Source organism: Sceloporus undulatus, chromosome 10 (genome assembly GCF_019175285.1).
Source record: "Sceloporus undulatus isolate JIND9_A2432 ecotype Alabama chromosome 10, SceUnd_v1.1, whole genome shotgun sequence".
In the NCBI taxonomy this organism is placed as follows: domain Eukaryota; kingdom Metazoa; phylum Chordata; class Lepidosauria; order Squamata; family Phrynosomatidae; genus Sceloporus; species Sceloporus undulatus.
Genome location: NC_056531.1, coordinates 15787251 through 15812874, shown reverse-complemented (window position 1 = coordinate 15812874; position 25624 = coordinate 15787251). Strand labels below are relative to the sequence as shown.

The window sequence follows — 25624 nt, the reverse complement described above, 5'->3', positions numbered from 1 at the left end:
CTCTCCAAGGTGGTTCTTTGTCAAACAGCAATGAACTGTCAGGATGCTTTTTCTAATACTTAGAAAGCATCTTTTTTCCCCCTTGCAATTTAAATCTACTAGTTGATCTCCTTAGAAAAGGTGCTAAATGATGCTTGGTAAGGTAGAAGGCATCAGGAAGAAAGGATAAGCACATTACAGGTGGACAGACTCCATCAAGGAAAGCCCTGAATTTGCAAGACCTGAGCTGAGCTGTTGATAAGAAGATGACTTGGAGGTTTCTCATTCACAAAGTTGCCATAAGTCTAGTTGACTTAATGGCCTTTAACAACAAAGTTTGTGTCCTAGCGGAAAACAAGCTGGCTCCATCTTCATGACATCCCTTTTAAAGATGGCTGTCATGCCACCTTCTCCAACATAACCAGCTCCCTAGGTCATTCCTCCTAAGTCTTGATTTCCTGATCTTTGGGCACCTTGGTTGCCCTCATCTGTTTGTCTTATATGGCTGCCTTTTCCTGGCAAAACAGAGGATGATGGTTGGATGGAAAAATGCCTTGCTCAGCATGCACCCACCTCCCATAATGCCAATCTCATACCCTGTCGCACCGTGGGCATAATTTTATTCATAAGGAAACTGCTTCACATTTGGTCCACCAAACATTTGGTCCACTAGGATCCAGTACAAGGAGAAAGGCAGGATGTAAATTAAATAACTAAAGAGAAACATGTGGCCCTGGGCAACCGGTACACCAAATCTTTGACTCCAGCACCTCTATTTTTTCTACTATGCAACTCCTTCATAAATGGCAAAGGTATATTAATTTGTAATAACAAAGTTGAGGTTGCAAAATGGTAGCAACAAGGCATTTCATCCCCACTCCCTCCTGAGTGCAACAACAAAAAGAATAGAATAATAGAATCTTAGAGTTGGAAAGAGACACAAATAAATAAAATAGTCCAACCATCTGCCCTGCAAGGAGTTGACAACTACAGCACTACTGAGAGATGGACATCTAACATTTGTTTAAAAACCATCCATGAAGAAGAATCTAATACTTTGGAGGCATTCAATTCCACTTTTAAACAGCTCTTACCATCAGGAAATTCTTCCTAATGTTTGGGTGAAATCTCCTTTCTTGGAATTTGAATCCATTGGTTCATCTTCTAGTTTCGGGAGCAGCAGGAAACAAATTCTCTCCATCTTTTTCAGGCCATCCCTTCTTGTATTTAAAGATGGCTATTGGATCATAGTGGAATGCTTTGAGATAAGTGATACCTTGACTTAAACGTCATGTAAGGATGGGTACATCATCTCTCTTCATCTTCTTCAAGCTAAACACCCCCATCTTCCCCAACTGAGTTGCCAGATTTAAAACTGCAGAAGCTCCTGTATCTAAGGGTTGTGTAGAAGCAGGAATTTCTGCAGGTATTGACTGTCACGCAATCTTAGAGTTGGAAGTGACCAGTGGGGTCCCACAGGGCTCTGTCCTGGGCCCAGTGCTGTTCAACATCTTTATCAATGACTTGGGTGACAGAATTGGGAGCATACTTATCAAATTTGCAGATGACACAAAATTAGAAGGAGTAGCTAATACCCCAGAGGACAGAATCAAAATTCAAAATGACCTGAATAGACTAGAAAGCTGGGCCAAAGCTAACAAAATGAACTTCAGCGCGGAGAAATGCAAAGTACTGCACTTAGGGTGGAAAAATAAAATACACAGATACAGGATTATGGGGGACATCTGGCTGAACGAGAGATTTATAAGTGTGAAAGGGATCTGGGAGTCCAAGTAGGCCACAAGTTGAACATGAGTCAACAGTGTGATGCGGCAGCTAACAAGGCCAATGCGATTCTAGGCTGCATCAATAGAAGTATAGTGTCTAGATCAAGGGAAGTACAGTGGACCCTTGTTATACGCTGGGGTTTGGTTCCAAGATCCCCCGTGTATAACAAAATCCGTGTATGCTCAAGTCCCATTAAATATGATGACATAGCAAAATGGTGTCCCTTATAAAAAATGGAAAATCAAGGTTTGATATTTGAAATTTATATTTTTTTGGAACATTTTCAAACTGTGGATACTTGTATAAAAATTTTGTGTATAAGAAGGGCCGACTGTAATAGTGCCACTCTATTCTGCTTTGGTCAGGCCTCACCTGGAATATTGTGTCCAGTTCTGGGCAACACAGTTCAGAAAGGACATTGAGAAACTGGAGCCATGTGTCCAAAGGAGGACGACTAAAATGGTGAAGGGTCTGGAAACCATGAAGCCCTAAGAGGAAGGAACTGCTGGGGATGTTTAGCCTGGAGAAGAGAAGGTTAAGAGGGGATGTGAGAGCCCTGTTTAAATAATTGAAGGGGGTCATATTGAGGAGGGAACAAGCTTGTTTTCTGCTGCTCCAGAGACTGGAACCCAAAGCAATGGATGCAGACTGCAGGAAGAGAGATTCCAGCTCAACATTAGGAGGAATCTCCTGAGAGTAAGGGCTGTTCAACAGAGAAACACACTCTTCCTCGGAGATTATGGTGGAGTCTCCTTCCTTGGAGGTCTTTAAGCAGAGGCTGGATGGACATCTGTCAATGGGGATGCTTTGACTGAGAGTTCCTGCATGGCAGAAGGGTTGGACTGGATGGCCCTTTTTGGGGTCACTTCCAAATCTACGATTCTATGGAGGGGGCCACAAGGGCCACCTAATCTAATCCCATTCTGCCATGGACGAAGTTATAACGCCAGCACCCCTGAAAAATGCCCATCCAACCTCTGTTTGAAGGCCACCACAGGAAGAGAGTCCACCAACCTCCGAAGGAGTCCATTCCACTGTTGCATAACGTTTAGGTACCATCTCTTTTCTTGTAGTTTGAATCCAAGGAAGCAGGGTGTTGTTGTTTTTTGTGGATTTTAAGTAAGAATGTGGTTTCCCGCTGTGTGACCCAATTTGGACCTCTTTCCATGTCTCAGAGCAGACGTGGATTTCTGTTTCACCATCGCCAATGTTTGGGCAAGTTAAACCTTGGATCACAGTTCTCAATTCAATTGTTTTTATTATTCATTAACCAAATATAGGTTGTAGGCAGAAGAGAAAACAGTAGTAAACGATTGAGCAATAAGTGGCAAGAAGAGCAGAAGAACACATTTTTGCAATTCTTTAAAAAATATATTAAAATATCAAAAATATAGTACATAAATAGGATAAATAGAAATATAATTATTTCTTTCTTATAAGCCCACATTTCTTATAAGAAACAGTCTGTTATTCTCATGGTCAATTCTAAGTTGAGCTGCTTCAACTGCAAATCTAGAACTGAATGACTTGAACTAGGCAGCAGGTATATAAATTTATCTCTATCATCAGGCTCTAAACATCTTATAAAGTATTTATCTCTTGGAATTTCATCTAATTTACAGCAAAGTTGTCCTCAGCTGCATGTTTTCCACAAATACAGAGCCATTGTTCTTCAGGTTTATGAATTAACCTTCCATAAAGTTAATCTTCATAGTCTGAAAACATTTACAGCCTTGCAAAGGAAGGGTAGGATAATCTCATTCAAAAACTGATCTTTCCCATACTGTTTTCCATACTATTTTTTGAAGAAAATAGTTCCATTAATAGCTCCATTGTCCTTCTTGACACTATCAAAATGTTCTTCGATAGATGTGCGGGTTTGTTGTGTGTCACTGGATGCCAAAGTCGTAGGATCAAAACTAAACCTCCTCAAGTATGCTTCAGATTTTACTAGCCAGATACCTTTGGAAGCAAAGTTTCTTAACTCTCCTCCATATCTGTATTACTGATTCATTGACTGAATGATGCACTTTAAAGACATTTAAAAAGGTACACAAAAGAGAATACAATATTGTCATTACTCCAGTATCTGCCTGCATATTGAAGGCAGGTATACCGGATGGAAAGCCCAACAGCATACAGTGGTACCCCGGGATACGAATGCGCCGCCTTACGAAATTTCCGGGTTACGAAAAAAATCCAAAGAAAAAAACTGTTCCGGGTTACGAAGGTTATTTCGGGTTACGAAAAATTTTTTGGTGCTTTTCGGCGCTTTTTCGCACGAAATCGCGGCTTTTCCCCATTAGCGCCTATGGCTTTTTCGGCTTACGAAGCATTTCGGGTTACGAACGCGGCGGCGGAACGAATTATTTTCGTAACCCGGGGTACCACTGTACTTAAAAATTCATTCTATATTGAGCTGTTTTTATCCCAGAAAGGTCATATCTCAACCCCATGTTAATCTATGGGATAATCTTTGCAGTAAAAACTCTTAAACGCCTGGGAACAATTAAGTCCTTCGACTCCTCATCTGAAGTCTTGCATTGAGTTCTGGGTTCATTTTAAGAAGATGGGAGCAGGTTCAGAGAAGCAGCAAGGATGGTACGGAGAACAAAACAGAGGAAGATGGCAGAAGTTGGGCACCTCAGTCAGGTGAAAGAGGTGTCATGATCACCTCTTAAATGCCCCAAGAGCTGTCAGAGAGGAAGAGCAGGCTTATTCTCTACTGCCCCAGAGGTTAGGACCAGGTAAATGTTTTTAAGTTACAGCAGAGTAGATTTGATTGAACATTAGAAGGAAATTCTTGACAGTAAGAGTGGTGGGGCAGGGGGACCAATGATCCGGCATCTTGCAATAGAGGCTCTTGCGGGAATTACTGCAAATTGTTGGGTTGGACCCATAGTTCAGGCCCTTCCGACTCTAGGATCCTGTTCTGTGGCTCTTGCGGAATTTAATACTGTCTGCCCAGATTTTTGAGCTTTCAGCCTAATCGATATCAAATGCTTCATCCAAGAAATGTTAGGGGAAACGAACCTCCAAAGAATTGCTTTGTTTCTTCTTGATACCCATTTATGTTTGGTGGGATGAATTAAAAGTTTGTAATTTAGTCTTTGTGTAAATCACATATTTGTTGTTGTTGTTTTGTTGTGTGCCTCCAATCATTATGGACTTGGGTGACCCTAAGGCAAACATATCATGGGGTTTCTTGGCAAGTTGGTTCAGAGGAGCTTTGCCACTGCCTTCCCCCGAGGCTGTGGTTTGTGACTTGCCCAAGCACCCAGTGGGTTTCGTGGCTGAGCTGGGAATCGAACCTTGACCCCCAGAATCATAGTCCAGCCCCCAAACCATCCGTCATACGGGGCTCTAAATCACAGATAGCTGCTCCTTATTACAAACCTCCGCAGGAACCTTTGTCTTCTCAATCCACTTATGTTTTGCAATAGAAGATCTGTATCATCTGCATGCAGGAGAAAATTTACGCATCCTGACACAATTCTTCATTATGGCTGGCTGGAGAATGCTGAGTCTAAGAGAATTAACTGAGTCTTAAGAGAATTAACCACACGACTCAGAGCTAGTACGTACCCACCCACGTTCCACTGCTATTCTTTTACAATGAGAGGAATTTTTGTGCCATTAGTAGTTGATACAGTTCCAATTTATTTTCAGCTCTGTTTTCAGCCTGGAATTCATCTTAGATGTGGGCCAGTGGTTCGAGTATGGATTAGGACTCTAGGAGACCAGGGTTCAAATCTCTGTTCAGCCCTAAAAATCACTGGGTCATCTCATGGAAATCATTCTCTCACCCTCAGATGCATTAATGCGTATCCTCCAACTAGCCAGATTTGACAGTCCCAGTGAATCTTCTGCCGTCCAATTTTGGCTTCTTTTAAAACATCCGTTTTCTTTCCTTCTCCCCCCTTCCCTTGAAACTGAAATCAAGGTGCAAAGTGGTTTACCTACAACTCAATGGAGGGGTGCAGGGAAAGTAAGGGCAGAGCCTTGCTCCTACAACAGATGTATGTTTTCATCTATCTGACATATGGTGGACTTAAGATGACCTATCATGGGTTTTCTGGGGCTGAGTGGTGTGACTAGCCAAAGGTCACCCAATGGGTTTCTCTGGTTAAGCAGGGACTCAAACCCTGCTCTCAAGAGTCATAGCCGAATGCTCCAACCACTACCCCACGTTGGCTTTGGCTAGTGAAAAGCAAACTGACTTTTGCATTCTTGACCATTTGTGCTTGGCCACAGTGTCCCGGTTTTTGTCTGTGAAATGCTGGAGGGCAACCACTTTCTGGCCATGATAGGTTCACCTTGGGTTGCCAAGATCGGGAACAACTGGAAGGCAAGCAAAACAATAATTTTGGTGTGATCCCACTAAGAAATTTCTTTCCCTATCCTGGCAAGTCAGCAGAGTTGTTTCTTTGGGAGAAGGAGGGATCTCCTTGGGTCAGGAACCTGGAAATGTTGTTCTCCTTATTTAAGGACTTCCTAACATTTTGCAAATGTTGGGACCACAGGTTAGGACTGACTCACCAGCTGGCAAAAATGCCTCTCTGGGATTTTTTCTTGGTGGGTGGGTGGGAATCAGTGGCCCCCAGGATATTGTTGGATTGCAACTCCCAGCGGCCCCTTAGTTGGCTAGGCAATGGCAAGGAATGCTCTTGCATTCTGACAAATTGGGTGCCACACAATTCCACACCTTTTCCCCAAGTGGTGGGCCCTTGTGGTCCTGTCCACATGGTCTGGATTGCAACTCCATTAGCATAACACAGGTTTCCCACCTCTGGATGAGACATTTGCATTGACTCAGAGTTGGAGTACTCTAGATATGTCATACTGTAATTCCCATCAGCCCCCAGCCACAATGAAAGCTCATGGGAGGTTTCAGACCATCGACATCTGGAAGGCCACATGAATCCTACCTGCCTTAGACATTACTGAGTTCACTTTGGGCTGGCAGTTCCCAACCTGCTCCTCCAGATTTGGACTTTTTCCCCAGAATCCCGACCTGAGCCTCTGGGAAAAACAGGGCCTGGAAAAGCTGGAGAGCTCCCCCTGAGAAAGATGTGTCCCCCTCTCTATTTTGTAGAAGGTTTTCTGACCCACCGAGAGGTCTTTTCTCTCTGTGACTCAGACTTGCATATTTAATATTTCTCCCTTGGCTTTTACAGACATTTTAAGTGATAATGGGAGAGAACAGTCTTCTGGGCTTTGAATCAAGTCAGAGAAATGCAACAGTATGCTGCGGTTGTTACTGGCAAACCTCGCCTGAAAAACGTATGTTCATTTCTAAGAATCTGGACCAGACTGTCGGGGTTGGGGATAGCCAGAGTATTGCAAAATGGCTCTTTTTCCCCTGCAGCCCACTGGGCCTCAAGTTTTCTCTGTGTGCGCACACACACCTGTGGCGAGGGAGATGTTTATATAGCAAATGATCCTTTTGTTTATAAAAAAGTTTATAGTGATGAAATTGAAGATCCGTGCCAAGAGTGGAAGATTTTAATAATAATAAAAATAAAAATGCTTTATCCAGTTCCTTACTGAGAGTTGGCTCTTTTTCTTCCCTGGAGGTGGTTCCCCTTTCAATGCTAGAATTCTGTCATCCGGATCAGGGTATTGAGACAGTGTGTGGAAGTCTCTCATTGCTACGGTTGCCAGAAACCAAAGTCAACATCAAGTTCACAACAGCAAAGTGTAGGGGTAAAGAAGTGCATTGCCCATCATGCTATGATCCCCAGACAGGTCTGGATTATCAGTGGTGATGCAAGCGCTCCTGGCAGGTTAGGGTGCTGAAAAGGGAGTGGAAGACAAATTTGATATATTTAGACCATTTGGAGTGGACTTTTTACCCCAGCAGGAAGCTGGAACATCCTGCTAGGAAAGGAAAGGAAAAAGCAAAGCGAGAATGTTCCCTCTGTTCAGGGGGCAATGGTGTTGCAGCCTTGCAAAGTCCCTTGGAGTGGAGGCTCTGTAGCCTTCCTAGCCCCCCAGAATTGTCCACCCCTGAAAATTGCCACTGCTTGACTTTTAAGGCATTGCTACCATAATAAAGCCACAGCGGATCAGCCAGCATTTCCAGACTCTGCCACTAAACTATAATCTATCTTCATTTCTTCCTGGAGGCCAGAGAGAAGAGACTGGCTGATAGCCTTGCTTCCGTTAGGATGAATAGGCCTGGGCAGCTGCATACTTCTTTAAAAGAGGGCACAATGACTGTTTTCAATTGCTCTCCGGGCCACATCCAATCCATCAAGATCCTGGGCACTGAACAATTTTGTCTGGGCAACCTCCCATGAGCAGGCTGGAAAGAAGTCCAGCGGCGTGGCTGCAGTTAACTTTTGAAAGCACTTAAAAAGCAGTGGTTGGTCTAAATGGCTCCTAGGGTTCCTTCCAACTATAATTCTGTCATTCAGTTGAAAAAGGGCTGAAGTTTTCCTGTAGGAAGGAATTGGAGACGTTTTGGTGCTTTTTAAGCTTAGCAGTGATAGGAAGAGGGCTGATGCATCATGGCTCGCCCCTGCTTTCTGGCAACTCTGGAATGGCCATGTTGGATGGACCGAGTAGCTGAAAAGGTGGATTTTTAGGCATCGCCTGATGACAATGTTACTATGGCTTGGTCCAGATGGAGGCAAAGAAAGAGAGATCACACCCACCTCTAAATCCTGTTCTCTTCATATATTCCCCACCCGGCAAGTTTTACATGCACACCCTCTGCTTCCAAAGCAAAATTTTGCAATTGTGAGATCCAGAAACATGTTATTATTATTTTTTTTAAAAAAAAGAGAGATCTGTTAGGCTGCAAACGCTCAGATCAGTTCCACTAAAATTGTTCCACGCCATTGCAAAACACAACAACACACAGCCCTGATAGAACGGGATGTGGCCATGGAGCAGTGTCATCCTCCTCCCAGCTCTGAAGCAAATGTTCAAATTGACAGCAGTTGTTAAAAGAGCCAAAAAGTTGATTTTCTAGGTAGCAACTTGCTCAGATGTTGACCAAAGGCAACCAGTTCCATCCTGTTGAGGACACATAACGCCATAGGTGACAAAATCCGGACATGCGGCAGTCGGCTATAAGGCGAGGAAAGCCCAAAGTCCCTCTGCTTCGAATGCCCACTGGCCCAAGCGAAGTCTGCCCAGGTGCCGTAACAGATGCCATGGGAACCCCTGAGGTAAGAGGCAGCCAAGTGCCGGTGGAAGTACAGCCCAAGAGAGCAGCGACGATCTGGCAGGCCGAAATCCACCAGGTGAAGAAAGAGAAGAGTCCGCGGTAGAAAAGTGGGGTAAAGATGGTGCCCAAAGTCCAAGGGCCCCTGTGATGTGCTCCACAGTGGCTTGGACCTCATCTTTCTCAGTCTCATCTGGGGAGGCGGCAGGGATGGCATGCAGGGCCGGGAGGTAGGGCGGCTTCGGGGTACAGCCCCCAGGAATATTCACCTAAAAGGGGAAACATGATGAAGAAACAGGCAGAGGCCCCTCCTATTCTGAGTGTAACTCCTACCCTTGTGCAAAGGTATATAAACTGGATAGCAGAGGTGGGAACTCAGGTGCAGGGGCAGAATCAGGCCCAACCAGGGTCCCAATCCGTATGGCCCAGACTCCCCAGATAACCAGCCCATACCTTGTGACACAATTGTAGGATTTCCCAACCCGGGTCCAGGATCTCCACCTTTTCTAAAAGGGTAGTCAGCCCCCATACCATGATTTTTTTATCCACAGATTCAACAACAACTATGGCTTGAAAATATTTATATATATATATAAATATACACACACACACACACACACATATCACATACACATTTCAAAAGGAAACCTGATTGCCATTTTATACAAGGACAGAGCATTTTACGATGACTATCCAAGGATTTGGTATCATTGTGGGGTCCTGGATCCAATCCACAGCCATACTAAGGGCTGTTGTAAATGCACTCTGGAGATTTAGGCTGGCATCCGTATTGCCGGTACCCATGTCCAGGAACACTAGGTAGTCATAACTGTGGCCCTATTGCCATGGTCGTAATATTCTTCCAATTCACTTAATGCAGCAGCCGCATCATGAAAAGGAAGTTGCTCAGTTGCCAATCGGGTGCAAGGAGGAGGACGTTTCCAGTGCCCTCCGGCCAGTGAGCAAGCTGGCAATGAGGAATGGCAATGGGGTCTGCTTCTAATCATCTCAGCTATAATTCTGGGAATTGTAGTTTTGTGAAGCACTGAGCCTTCTCTGTCAGAGAGTTCTGGTGCCACAACAAACACAGATTTCCACAGCACCACACGAGTCATGGCAGTTAAATCTCTTAGAAATTTTCTTTTTAAAAATTAGAAGTGTTGCTTCTGGGTTAAAAAAATCAAAATGAATTTAGAGGAGATTGTACTTCTGCCAGAGGGATGGTGGGGTTCCTGAGACAGACGGGGGCCACATGTGGTCGGCCACCGGTGGGCCATGTGCCATCCATTCCTGTGATGATGTGTGAGTGGCGCCGGCTGAGGGCTGAAGAAGAATGTTTTAAAATGAACACACAGGATCCCACCCAGCCTCCTGCACCCCTTCCACAATGAACTGTGGACTAGGAATATATTTTAAAATGTAGTTGTCCCTCCCTTTCATGGTTTGGAATCTGCAGTCTTGTTCTTCGTGGGAGGGACAAGTGGCCATTAAAAAATGGCAGCACATGGCCCATTATTTTCTATGGGACTCAAATATATGTGAGTTGCCATTTTCGCGAGGGGGTCTGGAACAGATCTCCTGCGAATGGGAGGACTACTGTAAATGTAAGAAGTTCATGCTTAATATGGGTTGGAAAAGCAGTCAATGCTGCATTTGCATCCAGGCTGGTACAAGCATTTCCTTACCAAGAGTTTGAGCATCAGTGTGAGTGCAGGGTGAGCAGGATCGGAGCCAGGTACTGCAAGCTGACCACAGTTACGTAGCAATAAATCCTGGTGATCTGGGGGGAAAGAAAGGGGGGGGGAAGCAAGGGAGCCAAATAAAATACCACAGCATAATCTCAATAAGGTTTGTTGTTGTGGCCTTCATTTCCAACTTGTGGCGACCCTAAGGGGGACTTATCAAGGGCTTTTGATTTTTGCCAGTTTTGTTCAGAGGGTTTTTCCCCTTGCCTTCATCAGAGGCTGAGAGAGATGACTTGTCTTAGGGCATCTAGTGGCTTTCCGTGGCCTAATGGCGATTTGAATGCTAGTCTCCCGAGGCTTAGTCCAACACACAAGACACTATACCAACTGGTTCTTAAAAACAGTTTGCTTGGCCAGATTTGGTCAGACAGGGGTTGCCACCATTGCTTTCCTATGAGGCGGAGAGAGTGGGACTGCTCCAGGTCACCAGCGGGTTTCCATAACCAAGTAGAGATTTGAACCATGGTATTGGACTATGCCTCCAGGAGACCAGGGTTCAAATCCCTACTTGGTTATGGAAATACACTGGTGACCTGGAGCAAGTCCCACTCTCTCAGCCTCAGAGGAAGGCAAAACATGGTTTTTTGCATCTGAAATTAGTTAGGGGCATGCACTCTTCTCTCAACCTGGGACACTTGTGCATCCCCCCAGATGAGTCAATCCACCGCACTGGATCTCCAGCATCCCAACACTGGATCTCCGCCCCACTGGATCTCCATACCTTCTGCTGGATCTCCAGCACAGTGATACGGCCAGCTTCTCGCTTCATCTGCTCTACCCAGCGATCAGCAAGATTCAGGTATGCCTGGAGATGGAGACGGGTGACAGCCAGGCGGAGGAAGCACAGCACCACAATGGTCCAGAGACGCACAGAGTTGTAGGTGGTGTCAGACATGCTGTGGGAATGAGAAAGAGAAAGGGTCAGCGGCTGGCAGGGATCTCAGCAAACTACAAAAAAAGTTTTTTTAGAGAAGCAGCAGATCTTCCCATCACTGTATGGAAAAAATTCCCTCCCAAGCATTCTGAAGCTATGGGATGAAAAATGATTGTATTGTTTTGGACATCCATTGGAAATTGGAAATAGATTGAGTTTTGCCATCCCCAGTTAAAAAATTTACTCGACATCAATACTTTAAAACACTATATAATCATTTTAAATCATAAATAATTTTATGGAATAATTAAAAATTGCAGCTCATTAGAGACCTTTCCACACAACCATTTCTTCCCCAAATGCTTGTTCAGACAGAAAGGTCTTTACTTGCCAAAAGTTAAGAAGAAATCAGCCTATTTTCCTGTGGCACACAGTCCCATAGCCTGACAGCAGCCACCAAAAAGACCTAAAGATTGTAAGATGCAGACAGGCTCATACGGGGAGATCCAAGCTTTATGGATCATGAAACGGCACAATTTTCAGACAATGTGAATTGTGCCTGGAAACAGACTGGATAAGAGTGAAGTTGTTTCAGCAACTTCTTGTAACGTGGTCAGCTAACATTTCCACTTTCCCTGAATCCACTGCAAGTTGCTTCAAGGACCAAAAGCTGGGATTGAAATTGTTTTAATTTATTTTTAAAAATCAGTCGATAATAGATCTAATCGAGAATGAGAGAAGTACAGTGGTCCCTCCACATTCATTGGGATTAGGAGTAAAGGAGAAAACTGCAAATAAAAAAACACTATTGCCTCAAAGAACACCTCTCTAGGAATCTCCAGGTCCTCCAGTGCAACTCTGTAGTAATCACCTGCCAGAAGTTGATCACAGAATCATGCTGGAGGAGCTACAAATTCCTAAAGAAATGTTTTCTCTAGGAATTTCTAGATTCTCCAGCACAACTCTATAGTCAAATTCTGGTAGAGTTGCGCCGGAGGACCCAGAGATTCCTAGAGAGAATATATTAATCAAAACCGCAAATGTCAAATCCGCAAATGTGGAGGGCCAACTGTAATTCTAAATAATAATTTGGCTGAGCTAAAGGAAGTGTGTCTGACTGACTGAACTGCAAAAGCACCACCGCCGCTGCCACTTACATCTGGACTGACTCCTTCCCCATGGGGGCATGTAGCATAAGATCCCGGGAGACTGGCTTGATCCACATGAACACAACAATCACAGGGGCAAGGAAGCTGGCGTGGAGAAGGAGTCTGTAGAGGAGATGAAGACAAGATATTATCATTATTATCATTATCATTATTAAATATGTGCCTTCAAGTTCTTTCTGACATATGGCGACCAAGGCCAATCTATCATTGTGTTTTCTTGTTATGATTTCTTCAGAGTGGAGTTTGACTTTATCTTCCTTCCAGACTGAGAGAGGGTGCGACTTGCCTATGGTCACCAAGTGGGTTTCCATGGTTGAGCGGCGATTCAAACCTGGGTCTCCTAGAGTCCTAGTTCAACACTCAAACCACTACAACAGCTGCTGCTGCTGCTATTGTTATGTGCCTTCAAGTCATTTTCAGCTTGTGGCAACTCTATTGTGGTTTTCATGGCCATATTTTTTCAGCAGAGGTTTGGCATGACCTTCCTTGAAGGCTAAAAGTGTGACTTGCCAAAGATCACCCATTCAGTTTCCATGGCTGAGCAAGGATTTGAACCCTGTTCTCTGAACACTACACCATGCCGGCCTCAAGACAAGACTTCCATAACGACCACTTAATGTTATATTAACATTTCTACACCAAGGACATGTGGCCCTTCTAGGTAAGTGTATCTTTCTCCCTAACAGAAGTTGTATGTATCTATATCTATGACTGCATAAAATCATAACCCAAATGACCAACAGAAAGCCTGCTCATTCTCCCATAGAAATACCCTGAGATTCCAAGATTTAAGAATATTTAAGTGGGGTGTTGATGCTAACTCTGCCTGTCTAGATTTTAAAAGATCGGATGCCCAGGTGGCCAGAGGATGATACAAGGCACCTCCATAGCAATACAGATCAGCTGTCAAGCAGCAATGAACCTACAGTCCAAGGAGACACAAGTGGGCAACCTTGAACAACCCTCCTGACCTCCTCTGGAAGCTAAGCAGGGCCTGGTCTGGTTGGATGGGTGACCATGAGGAAGGGTCACACTAGGAATGAATCTTGCCTAAAACCCTAAAGACTTGTTGCTAGCAGTCAAAGTTGATACAGTACAGAGCAACCCTCCCATATTCCTGTTCCCCAACCCCAACCGCACACTTTTTCCAGCAGTAAATTGCTACGCAACTGGACCATTGGTCGGTCAGCCGTCATCTTGAGGGCATCTAGGTGAGTCTGAGCCAGTCGTAGGCCTGGAAAGGTCAGACAGCCGCCGATGAAGGAACACAAGCCCACCAGCGCCAGCTTGAAGGTTAACTTACTCACTGGGATCCTGGCAGGAAGGAGGAGACAAAATTCACATGAAGATGTCTGGAGAAATAGACTTCACCACCTCTCTAGACAATTGGTCCCATTGTCCAACTACTCATCCTTGCAGTAAAAAGTTCTACCTTAAACTATTCTTTATTAAACAACCACTCTACATATAACCAAGAAAAGTTTCTACAAGCCAATTACAACAAATGCTACCATAGGGAAAAGGAAATTATCCTTGATCATTCAGAGAGAGATACATACATACACACACACACACACACACACACACGGTATATATAATTCAGTTCCATCTAATTCATCTATGTTTTAACTACGTACTTCTCATCTAACTGTATTGATTGAAAGACAAATCCACAAAAAAAAAGTGGAAGAAGAATGGAATTTAGTTAGAAATTACTGGGAAACTAAATGGCCAAGTCTGCAAAACTTTAAATGAAATGGCGAATGTTCAAAACTGGACAAATATTTAGATACATGGCTCTAGGTTAGAGAAGAGAGGTTCCACCTAAACATTAGGAAGAACTTTTTAGATTAGCATCATGATTCTATCATTCTTCTATAGTTCTAAAAAGTCCTTCCTAATGTTTAGGTGGAATCTCTTTTCTTGTAATTTGAATCCATCGGTTCTAGTCTCTCGACTAGCAGAAAAGATCATCCACCTTCTACAGCACATCATATCAGATACGTAAAGATGACTGTTTCACGAACCCTCTCCGTCTTTTCTTTTCCACACTAAACATCCCCAGATCATTAAATTGTTGCTCATAAGGTTTGGTTTTGAGATCTTTGATCATCTTGAATGTCCATCTTTGGACATGGTCCAGCTTGTTGATGTCCTTCTTGAACTCTGGTGCTCATTATGCCTCATGGGGCCTGACTTCAAAACTTGAACCATCTTGGTCACCCTCTTCTGGACACTTTACTCATTATATACTCATGAAATAAAAATATATGGGGAAGGAAATTATTTAGGTGATCTCACTCCCTCAAACCAGAGAGCCCCACTTACGTCCACTCCCAACCTTCCTCCTTCAAGAAAACCTCTAGGCTGTCACTGATGTTGGTCAACCCTATGCAGAAGAAAAGAAGGCAAGATTAAAATGGTCTCCGAAGCAAGGCCAGAATTGAATTTAGGAGGCTGTGCAACCAACAGCACACCTGGAAGGAGGGTTTGCCCACCTGCATCAAGGCCAAATTCAAGATAGTCTTCACGGATGACGAGGACCACCATGGCGATCAGAAGGAAGAAGAAGGCGAAGGCCAAGCAAACCGAACGCTCCCCGCCTTCCTTGGAACGGAAGTAATGGCGCATCACCATGAAGAAGATTTTGCTGAAGGACAGCGTTAAGGGTGTGTGGTGTGAACCATCTCAAGTCCTCAAGGACCAATGCAAAAGTCAACATTTAGGCCACAAATATCAAATGCACAAGTATAGGACGAGGGATATGTGGGTTAGCAGCAGGACATCTAAAAAGGGCCTTGGGGTTATTGTTGACCAAAGGTTGATCATGAGCCAGCCTTTCTAAGTGCTCAGAGACTGTCTGTTGAATTATATTCTCTAGAACAGTAATTCCCAAACTTTGGTCCTCCATGTGTTTTGGACTTCTGGGAGCCCTAGCTAGGTTGACCATCAATCAGGAATTCTGGGATCTGAAGTCCAAAACATCTGAAGGACCAAAGTTTGGGGATCATTGCTCTAGAATCTTCGAGACCCAGCACAACATACTGGTTTAAGTGCTGGACTACGACTCTGGAGACCAGTGTTCGATCCCTTGCTTGACCATGAAACCCACTGGGTGACTTTGGGCAAGTCACATGCTCTCATCCTCGGGAAGGCAATGGCAAACCTTGCCAAGAAAACTTCATGACAAGATTGCCATAAGTTCGAAATTAATGAAGGCACACAACAACAACTACTAGATTTTTTCCTGGTACTGATGTCAGACTACAGTTGCCACTCAGTTTTCATAGGGGATCCGTTCCAGATCCCCCGACAAAAGTGGAAAATCACCAAAATTCAAGCCTCATTGTCTTGAATGGCGGCGTGTGTCCGCAGGTACCTATTGGCACGCACCATGAGTGCATGCCCTATTTTGTCCCCCTCCATTAAAGTTAAAGTATAAATATAAAAGTTATTTTAAAAAAACAATTACACAATGGGTAATTTCAACTGAAGTTTTTGTGCGTTCTTTTCATATGTATTGTTTTAAAATACGCTGTTCGCCACCTTGAGTCTCATTATCGGGAGAAACTTTGGTCCTCCAGGGATTTAGGACTTCAAATCCCAGAAGACTTTGCCAGCTTGGCCAAAAGTCAGGAATTCTGGAAGCTGAAGTCCAAAACATCTGGAGGTCCAAAGTCTAAGAATCACAGGGATAAATGAATAAAGTGACAGTGATGATAATTTGGTCGGGGCATTGGATCTGGGACTGGGAAACTCAAATTCTAGGCCCAGTTTAGCCAAGAAACTCACTGGAGTGTGGGGTGAGACTTGAGGATTACCTGGTGCAGTCGGTAAGAGGGCCGAAGATGGACTCGGCTAGTCCAGATTCTAGTTCTCAGTGGACTATAAAAATCTTGGTTCAGTCCCTTTCCCCTCTCTCTTCCGGCCTACCCCACAGGGTTGTTGTGAAAGAATACTGTCATGATCTCAATGGAACTAAAGCAAGGGACCCAAATGGAAGTAATAAACAAAGAATCCATTATTAATCATCAGTCATTCAACAAAGCCACAGACTGAAGAGGATACATAGAGAAGATGACAGTGAGCAAGCACCAGAGGATCCCAATGTTGGCTTCTTTCTGGGGATCCACCAGGCAGTAGTAACCTTCGGTGAAGAGGTAGACCAGAGCGGAGTAGGCTGCAAAGTCCACGTACCACTGGTATTCCAGGAAATAGCAGAGGACTGAATGAGAAGAAAAACACAACCATATTCTTTCTCAAGCCAACACAAGGATGAAGCCATAGGGCTGGCCCTCCCAGTGGACCAAGGGGAAAGATAGTGGCCTCAGGCAGCACATGTTTAAAGGGCGTCAGGAGAGAGCTGGGTGTCATGAGGCACCTTAAGCCTTGGAGAATGCTTCCTCATTGCCTGGGTATCAGCCCAGTTGGCTTCTGGTCATGAAATAGGAAGCTGCCATTTTGTTGCTTGGCCTCAAGCAGCAAGATGTCTTGAGACGGCTTTCTTCATGCTGCTTTGTTCCACTTTTCTGAATTATGAAAGCACAGCTCACCAGCAGTGTAGTGGTCCTCTTTCAGAATACAGTATATATATTTTTACCCCATGTTGCACAAAAATGATTCAGGGGAGACGCATCTGGCCTGCACTTGGACCACTCTGGTCTAAGGCCATGGCCACAATCCTATGCCTAGTTTCCCTGTGAGTAAATGCCCTTGAATTCGGCAGCCAAGATGTGCTTACATGATGTGTAGGTGCACATTTGCAAATGTACACACGAACACTGGCATTTTGATCTTTCGCCAAAGAGTTATCGCTCTTACTTCAAAATGCAAACCATCCAGCAAGGAAATGAAATCCCCCATGAAAAGAGGCATGGGAACCCCGTCAAAAGAAAAGGCAGACACACAGGGAGTCAAGTTTGATTTTAGGGGAGAAACTGGCCAGAATCTCACATATCCTTATTATTCTCATTGCCCAAAATTACTATCCTTGTTCTCTTTCATTGGAGGTCTTGAAACCGAGGTTGGATGGCTATCTCTCAGAAGCACTTTAGCTGTGGATTCCTTCATGGGAAGGGGGTTGGATTAGATGACCAACTATATGATTCTATGACTCACTGGGGGAAAAGTAATGTTCAGCAAAATGGAAGGCAGTAGGAAAAGAGGAAGGCTGCATGACAAATGGATTGATTCAATAAACGAAGTCATGGCCCTGATCTGAGATGGCCCTTGGGCTCCCTTCCATAGAATCTATAAATGGAAGGGGACCCTAATCCAACCCCTTGCCATACAGGAATCCACAACTCAAAACACTTCAGAGTACTCTATGATAAAAGGAACTAGAAAAAGTTAAAAGCTGGAATTTCTGAGAAGGTCATGGTGAAGAGGGGGCAAGGCTCCTCCTCACCGACACAAAGCCACAGCCCACCCTGAATGGGGAGGAAACAGCTTAGGAAGTCCAACCTCAAGCATTTACCCAGAGCATCCATCCGTGATGGGACTGCTCTCCAGCTGCAAATCGATATCTCTAGGAACCGAGGAAGGCTTCTCGTCCATAACTCCATTGATCCTCCTGCCAGACAAGACAAAGCAATCCTCAGCCACCATAAAAGATCATGTCTGGCTCTGGTTAAATTTGGCTCAGGAAACGAGAAGACAGGACTCAACAGAAAAGGCAATAGGGTTCGGTAAAGTGGCAGACAGTAGGAAAAGAGGAAGTCCCCATTACAGATGGATAGGCTCAATGCAAAAAGCCACAGCGACTGCACTGAGTTTGCAGAACCTGAGCAGGGTCTTGTGTCGTCCTGCATAGTTGAAGGGGGTTGGACTGGACAGCCTTCAGGGTCCCTTCAAGCTCTAGGATTCTATAATTCCATCTCAGCCCCTCAGTCTTTTCTTCTCCAAGCGAAACCTCCCCAGGGCCCTCATTTCCTTGGTTTCCAGAACTGCGACCATCTTGACTGCCCTTCTCTGTACATCTTCCAGCTTGTCCTTCTTGAACCCAATGCTGCACCACACTTATCAATCAGACAGACAAGATGGCTGCCCTCCTGCCAACCAGACTCACCGTTCCCGCTTGCTCTTTGGCTTTTGCTTGCCTGCCAGGGCTAGGAGTTCCTCTTCGGAGGGATGCTTGTAGCGGCGTAAGCTGATAGGATGGAGAGAAAGAGAAAGGCCAGTTGCCAAGCTCAGGATTTTTGTAGCACCATATGCTGATTATTTATTATGTTTGGGTTCCCCCCCCCCTCTAACTGAGATTAGTTTTAAAAAGGAGAAGAAAAGAGGCATTCTTTCCTCTCTGAAAAGGACACAATGGGCCCGAACAGACAGTCCAAAATAAAGCTGTTTTGGGCCACTTTGGAAGTGTGCTATTTAAATGATGCATGCATCCTAAGAGGCCGGAAGCCATGCCAAAGCCATGATCCAGTCCTTTGGCGCAGCTTCTGACCTCTTTAAGATGCATGTGTCATTTAAACAGCATACCTTCAAAGTGACCCGATGCAGCTTTATTTTGGCCTGTCTTTTTGGGCCCTACGACTTTTCAAGTAGCCCTCACCCATGCATTTGGAGACATTTGTTATTTTAATATCTTTGCATCTCAATTCAGAAAAATTTAAATAACAGAGGGGGAGAAGAGGCAGTTTCACCTATGTGAAAAAGGCAGATATCCTCTTCTTAATAGGTTTCTGCCACCGTTGGAAGAATACGCTTGTTATTTAATGTACTTGGTTTTCAGTTCAGAAAATTAAAAGCCGAAGGTGATGGTGAAGAGGCATTCTCCACCATATGAGAATGGTAGAAATACTCTCCTAAACAGGTTTCTGCCACTTACAGATTTAGAAGAATATGCTTGTTATTTAACATATTCAGAAAATTAATAGGTTTCTGCTACTGAAGGTCGAAGAATACACTTTCACATATTTTGTTTTCAATTCAGAAAATTAAAGGCAGAGGGTGATAAGAGGCATTCTCCACTATACGAGAAAGGCAGAAATCCTCTTCTAAATAGGTTTCTGCCACAAATGAATTTGGAAGAACATGCTTATTATTTTATTATTTAACATATTCAGAAGATTAAAAGCAGAGGATGGTGGTGAAGAGGCATTCTCCACTATATGAAAAAGGCAGAAATTCTAAGTAGGATTCTGTCTATCTAGCAGAAAATAAATTAGAAGAGGGTTTCTGCCACTTATTAATTGGGAAGCACACGCTTGTTATTTATCATATTTATCTGGTTTCAATTGGAAAAATAAAAAGAAGTGGAGTGTGATAGAGAAGAGGCATTCTCTCCTATTCAAGAAAGACAGAATGCCTCTTCTGCAGAAGCTGTCTGCCACTCCCAAATTGGAAATCATTTGTACTCAAAAAGATGGACAGTATGTTGCTTTTAAATACTTTTATATCAAAAGGATTTAAAATAAATAAAACTGCTAACCCATAGCAGTTAAACATTTCAACAACCAGCAATTTGACATTGCTCTAGTTGCATGGCATCCCTTCTACAAAACGCAGCCCCCTTCATTTGCAGTACCTTCCATTGCAGAGAAGCCATCGGGCAAAGGACCAGTGAGGAGCCATCTTCTGCATAATGCTGGCCACAAGAAGGGAGACCACAAGCTGGATGCCCATCACCGCCTGTCGGTAAGAAAGAGACAACTCTGCTCAGCACTGACGCACCTTTCATTTGACCCACATCCAAATACTGAAGGAGCATGGAATAATAAAACAGTAGCATTAGAAAGCTGGATACTTCTAACTTCTGGAGTGTGGCGTTATGGTTTGAGTGTTGGTTGATATGATATGAATTCATAGAATCATAGAGTTGGAAGAGACCGCAAGGGCCATCCTGTCCAACCCCATTCTGCCATGCAGGAACCCTCCATCAAAGCATCCCCGACAGATGGCCATCCAGCCTCTGTTTGAAGACCTCCAAGGAAGGACACTCCACCATAATCTCTGAGGAAAGAGTTTGTTCCACTGTCGAACAGCCCTAACTGTCAGGAAGTTCCTCCTAATGTTGAGCTGGAATCTCTTTTCCTGTAGCTTGCAACCATTGCTCCAGGTCTTATTCTCTGGAGCAGCAGAAAACAAGCTTGCTCCCTCCTCAATATGACACTCCTTCAAGTATTTAAACAGGGCTATCCTATCACCCCTTAACCATCTCTTTTCCAGGCTAAACATTCCCAGATCCCCAATTCTTTCCTCATAGGGCATGGTTTCCAGACCCTTCACCATTTTAGTCGCTCTCCTTTGGATACGCTCCAGTTTCTCAATGTCCTTTTTTAACTGTTTTGCCCAGAACTGGACACAATATTCCAGGTGGGGCCTGACCAAAGCAGAATACAGTGGCACTATTGTTCTCTTGATCTAGACACTATACTTTTATTGATGCAGCCTAAAATTGCATTGGCCTTTTTAGCTGCCACATCGCACTGTTCACTCATGTTCAACTTGTGGTCTACTTGGACTCCCAGATCCTTTCACACGTATAAATCTCTCGTTCAGCCAGGTGTCCCCCATCCTATATCTGTGCATTTCGTTTTTTTTGCCCTAAGTGCAGTACCTTACATTTGTCTGTGTGAACAAATCTTGCCAAGGAAACCCCATGATAATTTCAGATTCAGATGCTGGTCATCGATCGTAATAAAATTTCATTTCATTTCAGATTAAGATCTCCCTAAATTGGGCACAACTTGAAAGCACACAACAACAAAAACGACAACAATGTTTATTCATCTTCCTAATCAATAGTCAATAGTCAAAACCATGCGAAGTTTCTAACTATGTAGCTCTGAGTTGAAGGCACACAGCAACAAAAGATTGTTATTTTGCTACTGTACTTTTTAATATTGTTATCATTAAGATACAAGGCATATAAAAATTATGGTTTATTTTATTGTTAAGACTGATACTGAGAATATTTTGTTGTATTATTGCAATAAAAATCCTTGATGAATTAAATAAATAAATAAATTATCACGGAGACCATATTAGGGAGCCAGAAGGCTTGGACGCTGACTCCCAATCTATTTTTAAGAACCGGTTACTGATCTGATATACTCAGGTTTCCGAGAGATGCTGGCAGACGATGAGCACTTCTCCAAAAAAGAGGCTATGGGTAGATAGGCTATGTTGTACCTAAAGAGCAAAGAAGGTGGTGGGATACATTGCAAGCATTGATCTCAGTGTTCCCCCAAGCGAGAGGATTATTTAAAAATCTCCCCCTTCCCAAAAACAAATGCCAGTTCAAACCTTTCCCCGGGTGCTTTTTTGCAAGCAACTGAGAGGGCCTTGGTTTGGGATGTATTTGCAGCTCCTGCAGCAAATATTGCACTACAAATGTACCGCCTTTTGATGGATAGGGCTTTATAAATAAACATTGTTGTCGTCGTTGTTATTTCACAGAATCACAGAGTTGGAAAGGACCCCCAAGGGTCATCCAATCCAACCCACTTCAGCCATGCAGGAAGACACAACTAAAGCGCTCCTGAGAAATGTCCATCGATCCTTTGTTTAAAGACCTCCAAAGAGGGAATGTCCACCACCCTCCAAGGCAGTTTATTCCACTGTCGAATTGCTCTTACAGTCAAGACGTTTTTCCTAACGTTTAGGTGGAATCACTTTGCTTGTACAATTGGCCCTCCGTATTTGCGGCTTTGACCTCTGCGGATTTGATTGTTTGTGGCTTTGATTAATACGTTCTCTCTAGGAATCTCTAGGTCCTCCAGCATGACTTTTCCACACGCTGACCATAGAGGTGTGCTGGAGAAATGAAAAGTTCCTAGAGAAAACACTTCTCTAGGCGTTTGTAGGTGCTCCAGCAAGATTCTATGATCAACTGCTAGCAGATGTTGGTCATAGAGTTGCACTGGAGGACCTGATGAAGTGTTCTCTTAAGTAAAAAGAATAATGGGTTTCTTTGATTTGCGATATTCCTACATTCCTGGGGGTCCTTCACCCCTAACCCCAGCAAATGTGGAGGGACCACCGTACAGTCACCCCTCCAAGTTTGTGGACGTGAGATCCATGGACTTGAAAATCCACAGAGGGGCAACTGCCATTAATGTCAATGGGGTGCACGTCCGTGGTGCATGCCCCACATGCATGCGCCCCATTCAAGCCTATGGTGCTTGAATATGTGCAAGCTTTGGAACTTGTGGGCCGGTCTGGAACGGATCCCCCACGAGTTCCAAGGGCCAACTGTAATTTGAATTCATGGCTCTGACTTCTAGTTTCTGGAGCGACTGAAAACATGTTTGCTCCATCTTCTCCATGACATTCCTTCAGATATTTAAATACGGCTACCATGTCAACTTTCAGTCTTCTCTTCACTATGTTAAACATACCAAGATCCCTAAATTGTTCCTCATATTCCACTGTCCATTGTTTCACAGATGAAAAGCCAGCCGTGTGGGACTGAGCAACATCCGAGCGTGATCGACACGGCACAAAAGTTATTAAAGAGTAAATCATCAACTCTAAGGTTAACTAATGTATGTCAACAAATATGGAAGACAAAATGGTGCACAACAGACTGGAAACCATCAAAACACATTCTTAGCCACAAAAATGGAGACACAAAAGATTGCAGTATGTAGAGAGTTCTTTGAGACTAACTAAAGAAAGAAGTTGGCAGCATGAGCTTTCATAGACCTAAGTTTATTTCCTCAGATGCATTCGGAGACTGCACTAACTTCTCGCGCAAGCAAAATAATGCTCAAAATCCTGCAGCACAGACTCCAATTGTATATGGAAAGAGAAACCCCAGAGGTGCAAGTGGGGTTCAGCAAAAGTAGAGGCACTAAGGACCACGTTGTAAACATACGCTGGCTAATGGAGTGCACCAAGGAATTCGAAAAGAAAATCAACATGTGCTTTATATATTATAGCAGTGATTCCCAAACTTTGGCCTTCCAGATGTTTTGGGCTTCAACTCCCAGAATCCCAGCTCATTGGCTAAGATGGCAGAGGCTTCTGGGAGCTGAAGTCCAAAACACCTGGAAGACCAGAGTTTGGGAATTGCTGGACTATAGCAAAGCTTTCGACTGCATTGATTGTGAAATACTATGGATGGCTCTTAAAGTCATGAGGAAGGGCCAACACAGCTGATATTCTTGATGAGAAATCTGTATTTAGGACAAGAAAGAGGCTACTGACAGAACAGAACGTGGAGAAACAAAATGGTTCCCAATTGGTAAAGGGGTCAGACAAGGCTGCAACTATAGGACCACAGCATTAACCTCTCATGCATAGGAAAGTTATGCTCCTGCAACATAGGCTCCAGCCACACATGGAAAGAGAAATGCCAGAGGTGCAAGCTGGGTTCAGGAAAGGAAGAAACAATAGGGACCACATTGCAAACATACGATGGCAATATACGTTGCAAACATGCGACAAACGACAAAGAACTCACACACTAAGAAAAGATGTTTGTTTTTGCTGGAGATACCTGAGAAGGGCCAGTTTGCACCCCTCTCTTATCTCCCACATGGAGTTAATCAAATTACTTTGGCACTTTGGAATGAGTTTGCAACCATTAAGCAGAGAGCAAAGGGGGAAAGCGGGAGGAGAACAGAGAAACCGGGATGCTTTAAAAGCAGCTGAAAAAGTAGGACTAGACTCTGGGGCTTGTGGCTAATGGAGAAAATGGCTGAGAAGATACACTTTGGATTGACCTTTCATGAGATTTGGCACCTAGTCATTGAATACATCCAGAAAGATTTACTCTCTAGACATCCCCCAATTTTAGCCAGAATTTTTATGGAAAGATGTCTTTCAGGATCTCTGAATGCACACCTTTTGTCTATAATATTGCAGGGCCTTATCTGGGTTATTGCCTGCATTTGTTGTTGTTTTGATGTACTGTTTATTGTCATGTTTTGTTGTAGAATGTATTAATAAAATTTTAATTAAAAAAAAGAGAATTAATTGAGACTGTCCTTGCCAAATTGGGACAGTTGGTGGGTATGCTAGATTTGACTTTTAGACCCTGAATGTAGGAGGCTGAACCACAGGTTCAGTTCCTGGCATTTCCATTTGCGTGTGTGTGTGTTTAATTTATAATATATATATATATATATATATATATATATATATAATTTGTTTTCATATGTGTGTGCGTGTGTGTGATAATCTCTTGGAAGAGTAGATGCTATGAATGTTGGAGGTCCCAGGTTCAATTCCTGGCATCTCCATTTGTGTGTGTGCACATATAATTTATAATGTATAATTTATTCTCTCATATATATATATATACACACACACATATATATACACACACTGTATATATAGTCTATTCTCTCTCATATATATATATGTGTGTGTGTGTGTGTGTGTGTATATATATATATATATAATTACTTTCATATATATGTGTGTGTGTGTGTGTGTGAAAATAAATTTATATATATATATATATAGACATATATATGTAAATAAATTATAATCCCCTGCTGGAAGAGTAGCTGCTATGAATGCAGGAGGTCCCAGGTTCAATTCCTGCCCTCTCCCTTTGTGTGTTTATGAGAAAATCAATGATCAATTGAAACACCAGCATTTCCTGCCAAAGAAAGAGACCTTGAACCATGAAGGCAAACTTACCATTTTGCTGCTGGAGTTGAAGGCAATGGAGCCACAAGAAAGAAAGTCCTTTTGCTCTGGTTGCAAACTGCAGGAGGAGGGGCGGTCTCCTGACCAATCACTGGACGAGGCTGAGATGATTGCCATCCAGCGGGCCAATCACAAGCGGCCGAAGGCGGGCGATGCTGTCTCCTTTCCCCGCTCTTCACTTCAGGGCAAAAAGATAAAGAAAAGAAAGGTCCACCTGTTTCCGGTTTTCAGGCGCTGCTGGGCGCGTTGCATTCTGGGGCTTGTAGTTTTCCTTTCAGCGTGGCTC

At 43.7% G+C, this 25624-nt stretch overlaps 2 protein-coding genes across 3 annotated transcripts in view; one reads left to right on the top strand and one right to left on the bottom strand.

Annotated features, from left to right (window-relative positions):
- The window catches only part of SLC25A42 (solute carrier family 25 member 42), a 34704-nt gene extending 33157 nt beyond the window's left edge, over window positions 1–1547 (top strand). For both annotated transcript variants that reach the window (XR_006100882.1, XR_006100883.1), the window contains exon 9: window positions 10–1547. The gene's annotated coding sequence lies outside the window, so the exon portion shown is untranslated. The remainder of the gene's footprint in view (window positions 1–9) is intronic.
- A 7532-nt stretch (window positions 1548–9079) lies between these two features.
- On the bottom strand, window positions 9080–25382 carry TMEM161A (transmembrane protein 161A). Its single transcript, XM_042442147.1, is given in 13 exon segments — window positions 9080–9210; window positions 10627–10721; window positions 11408–11582; window positions 12718–12831; window positions 13900–14043; window positions 15058–15118; window positions 15228–15379; window positions 16798–16954; window positions 18206–18216; window positions 18218–18301; window positions 18797–18877; window positions 20261–20364; window positions 25330–25382. Coding segments are annotated over 12 exon segments (1167 nt in total). The 5' UTR covers window positions 25333–25382; the 3' UTR covers window positions 9080–9210; window positions 10627–10640.
- Between the last annotated feature and the right edge of the window lie 242 nt (window positions 25383–25624).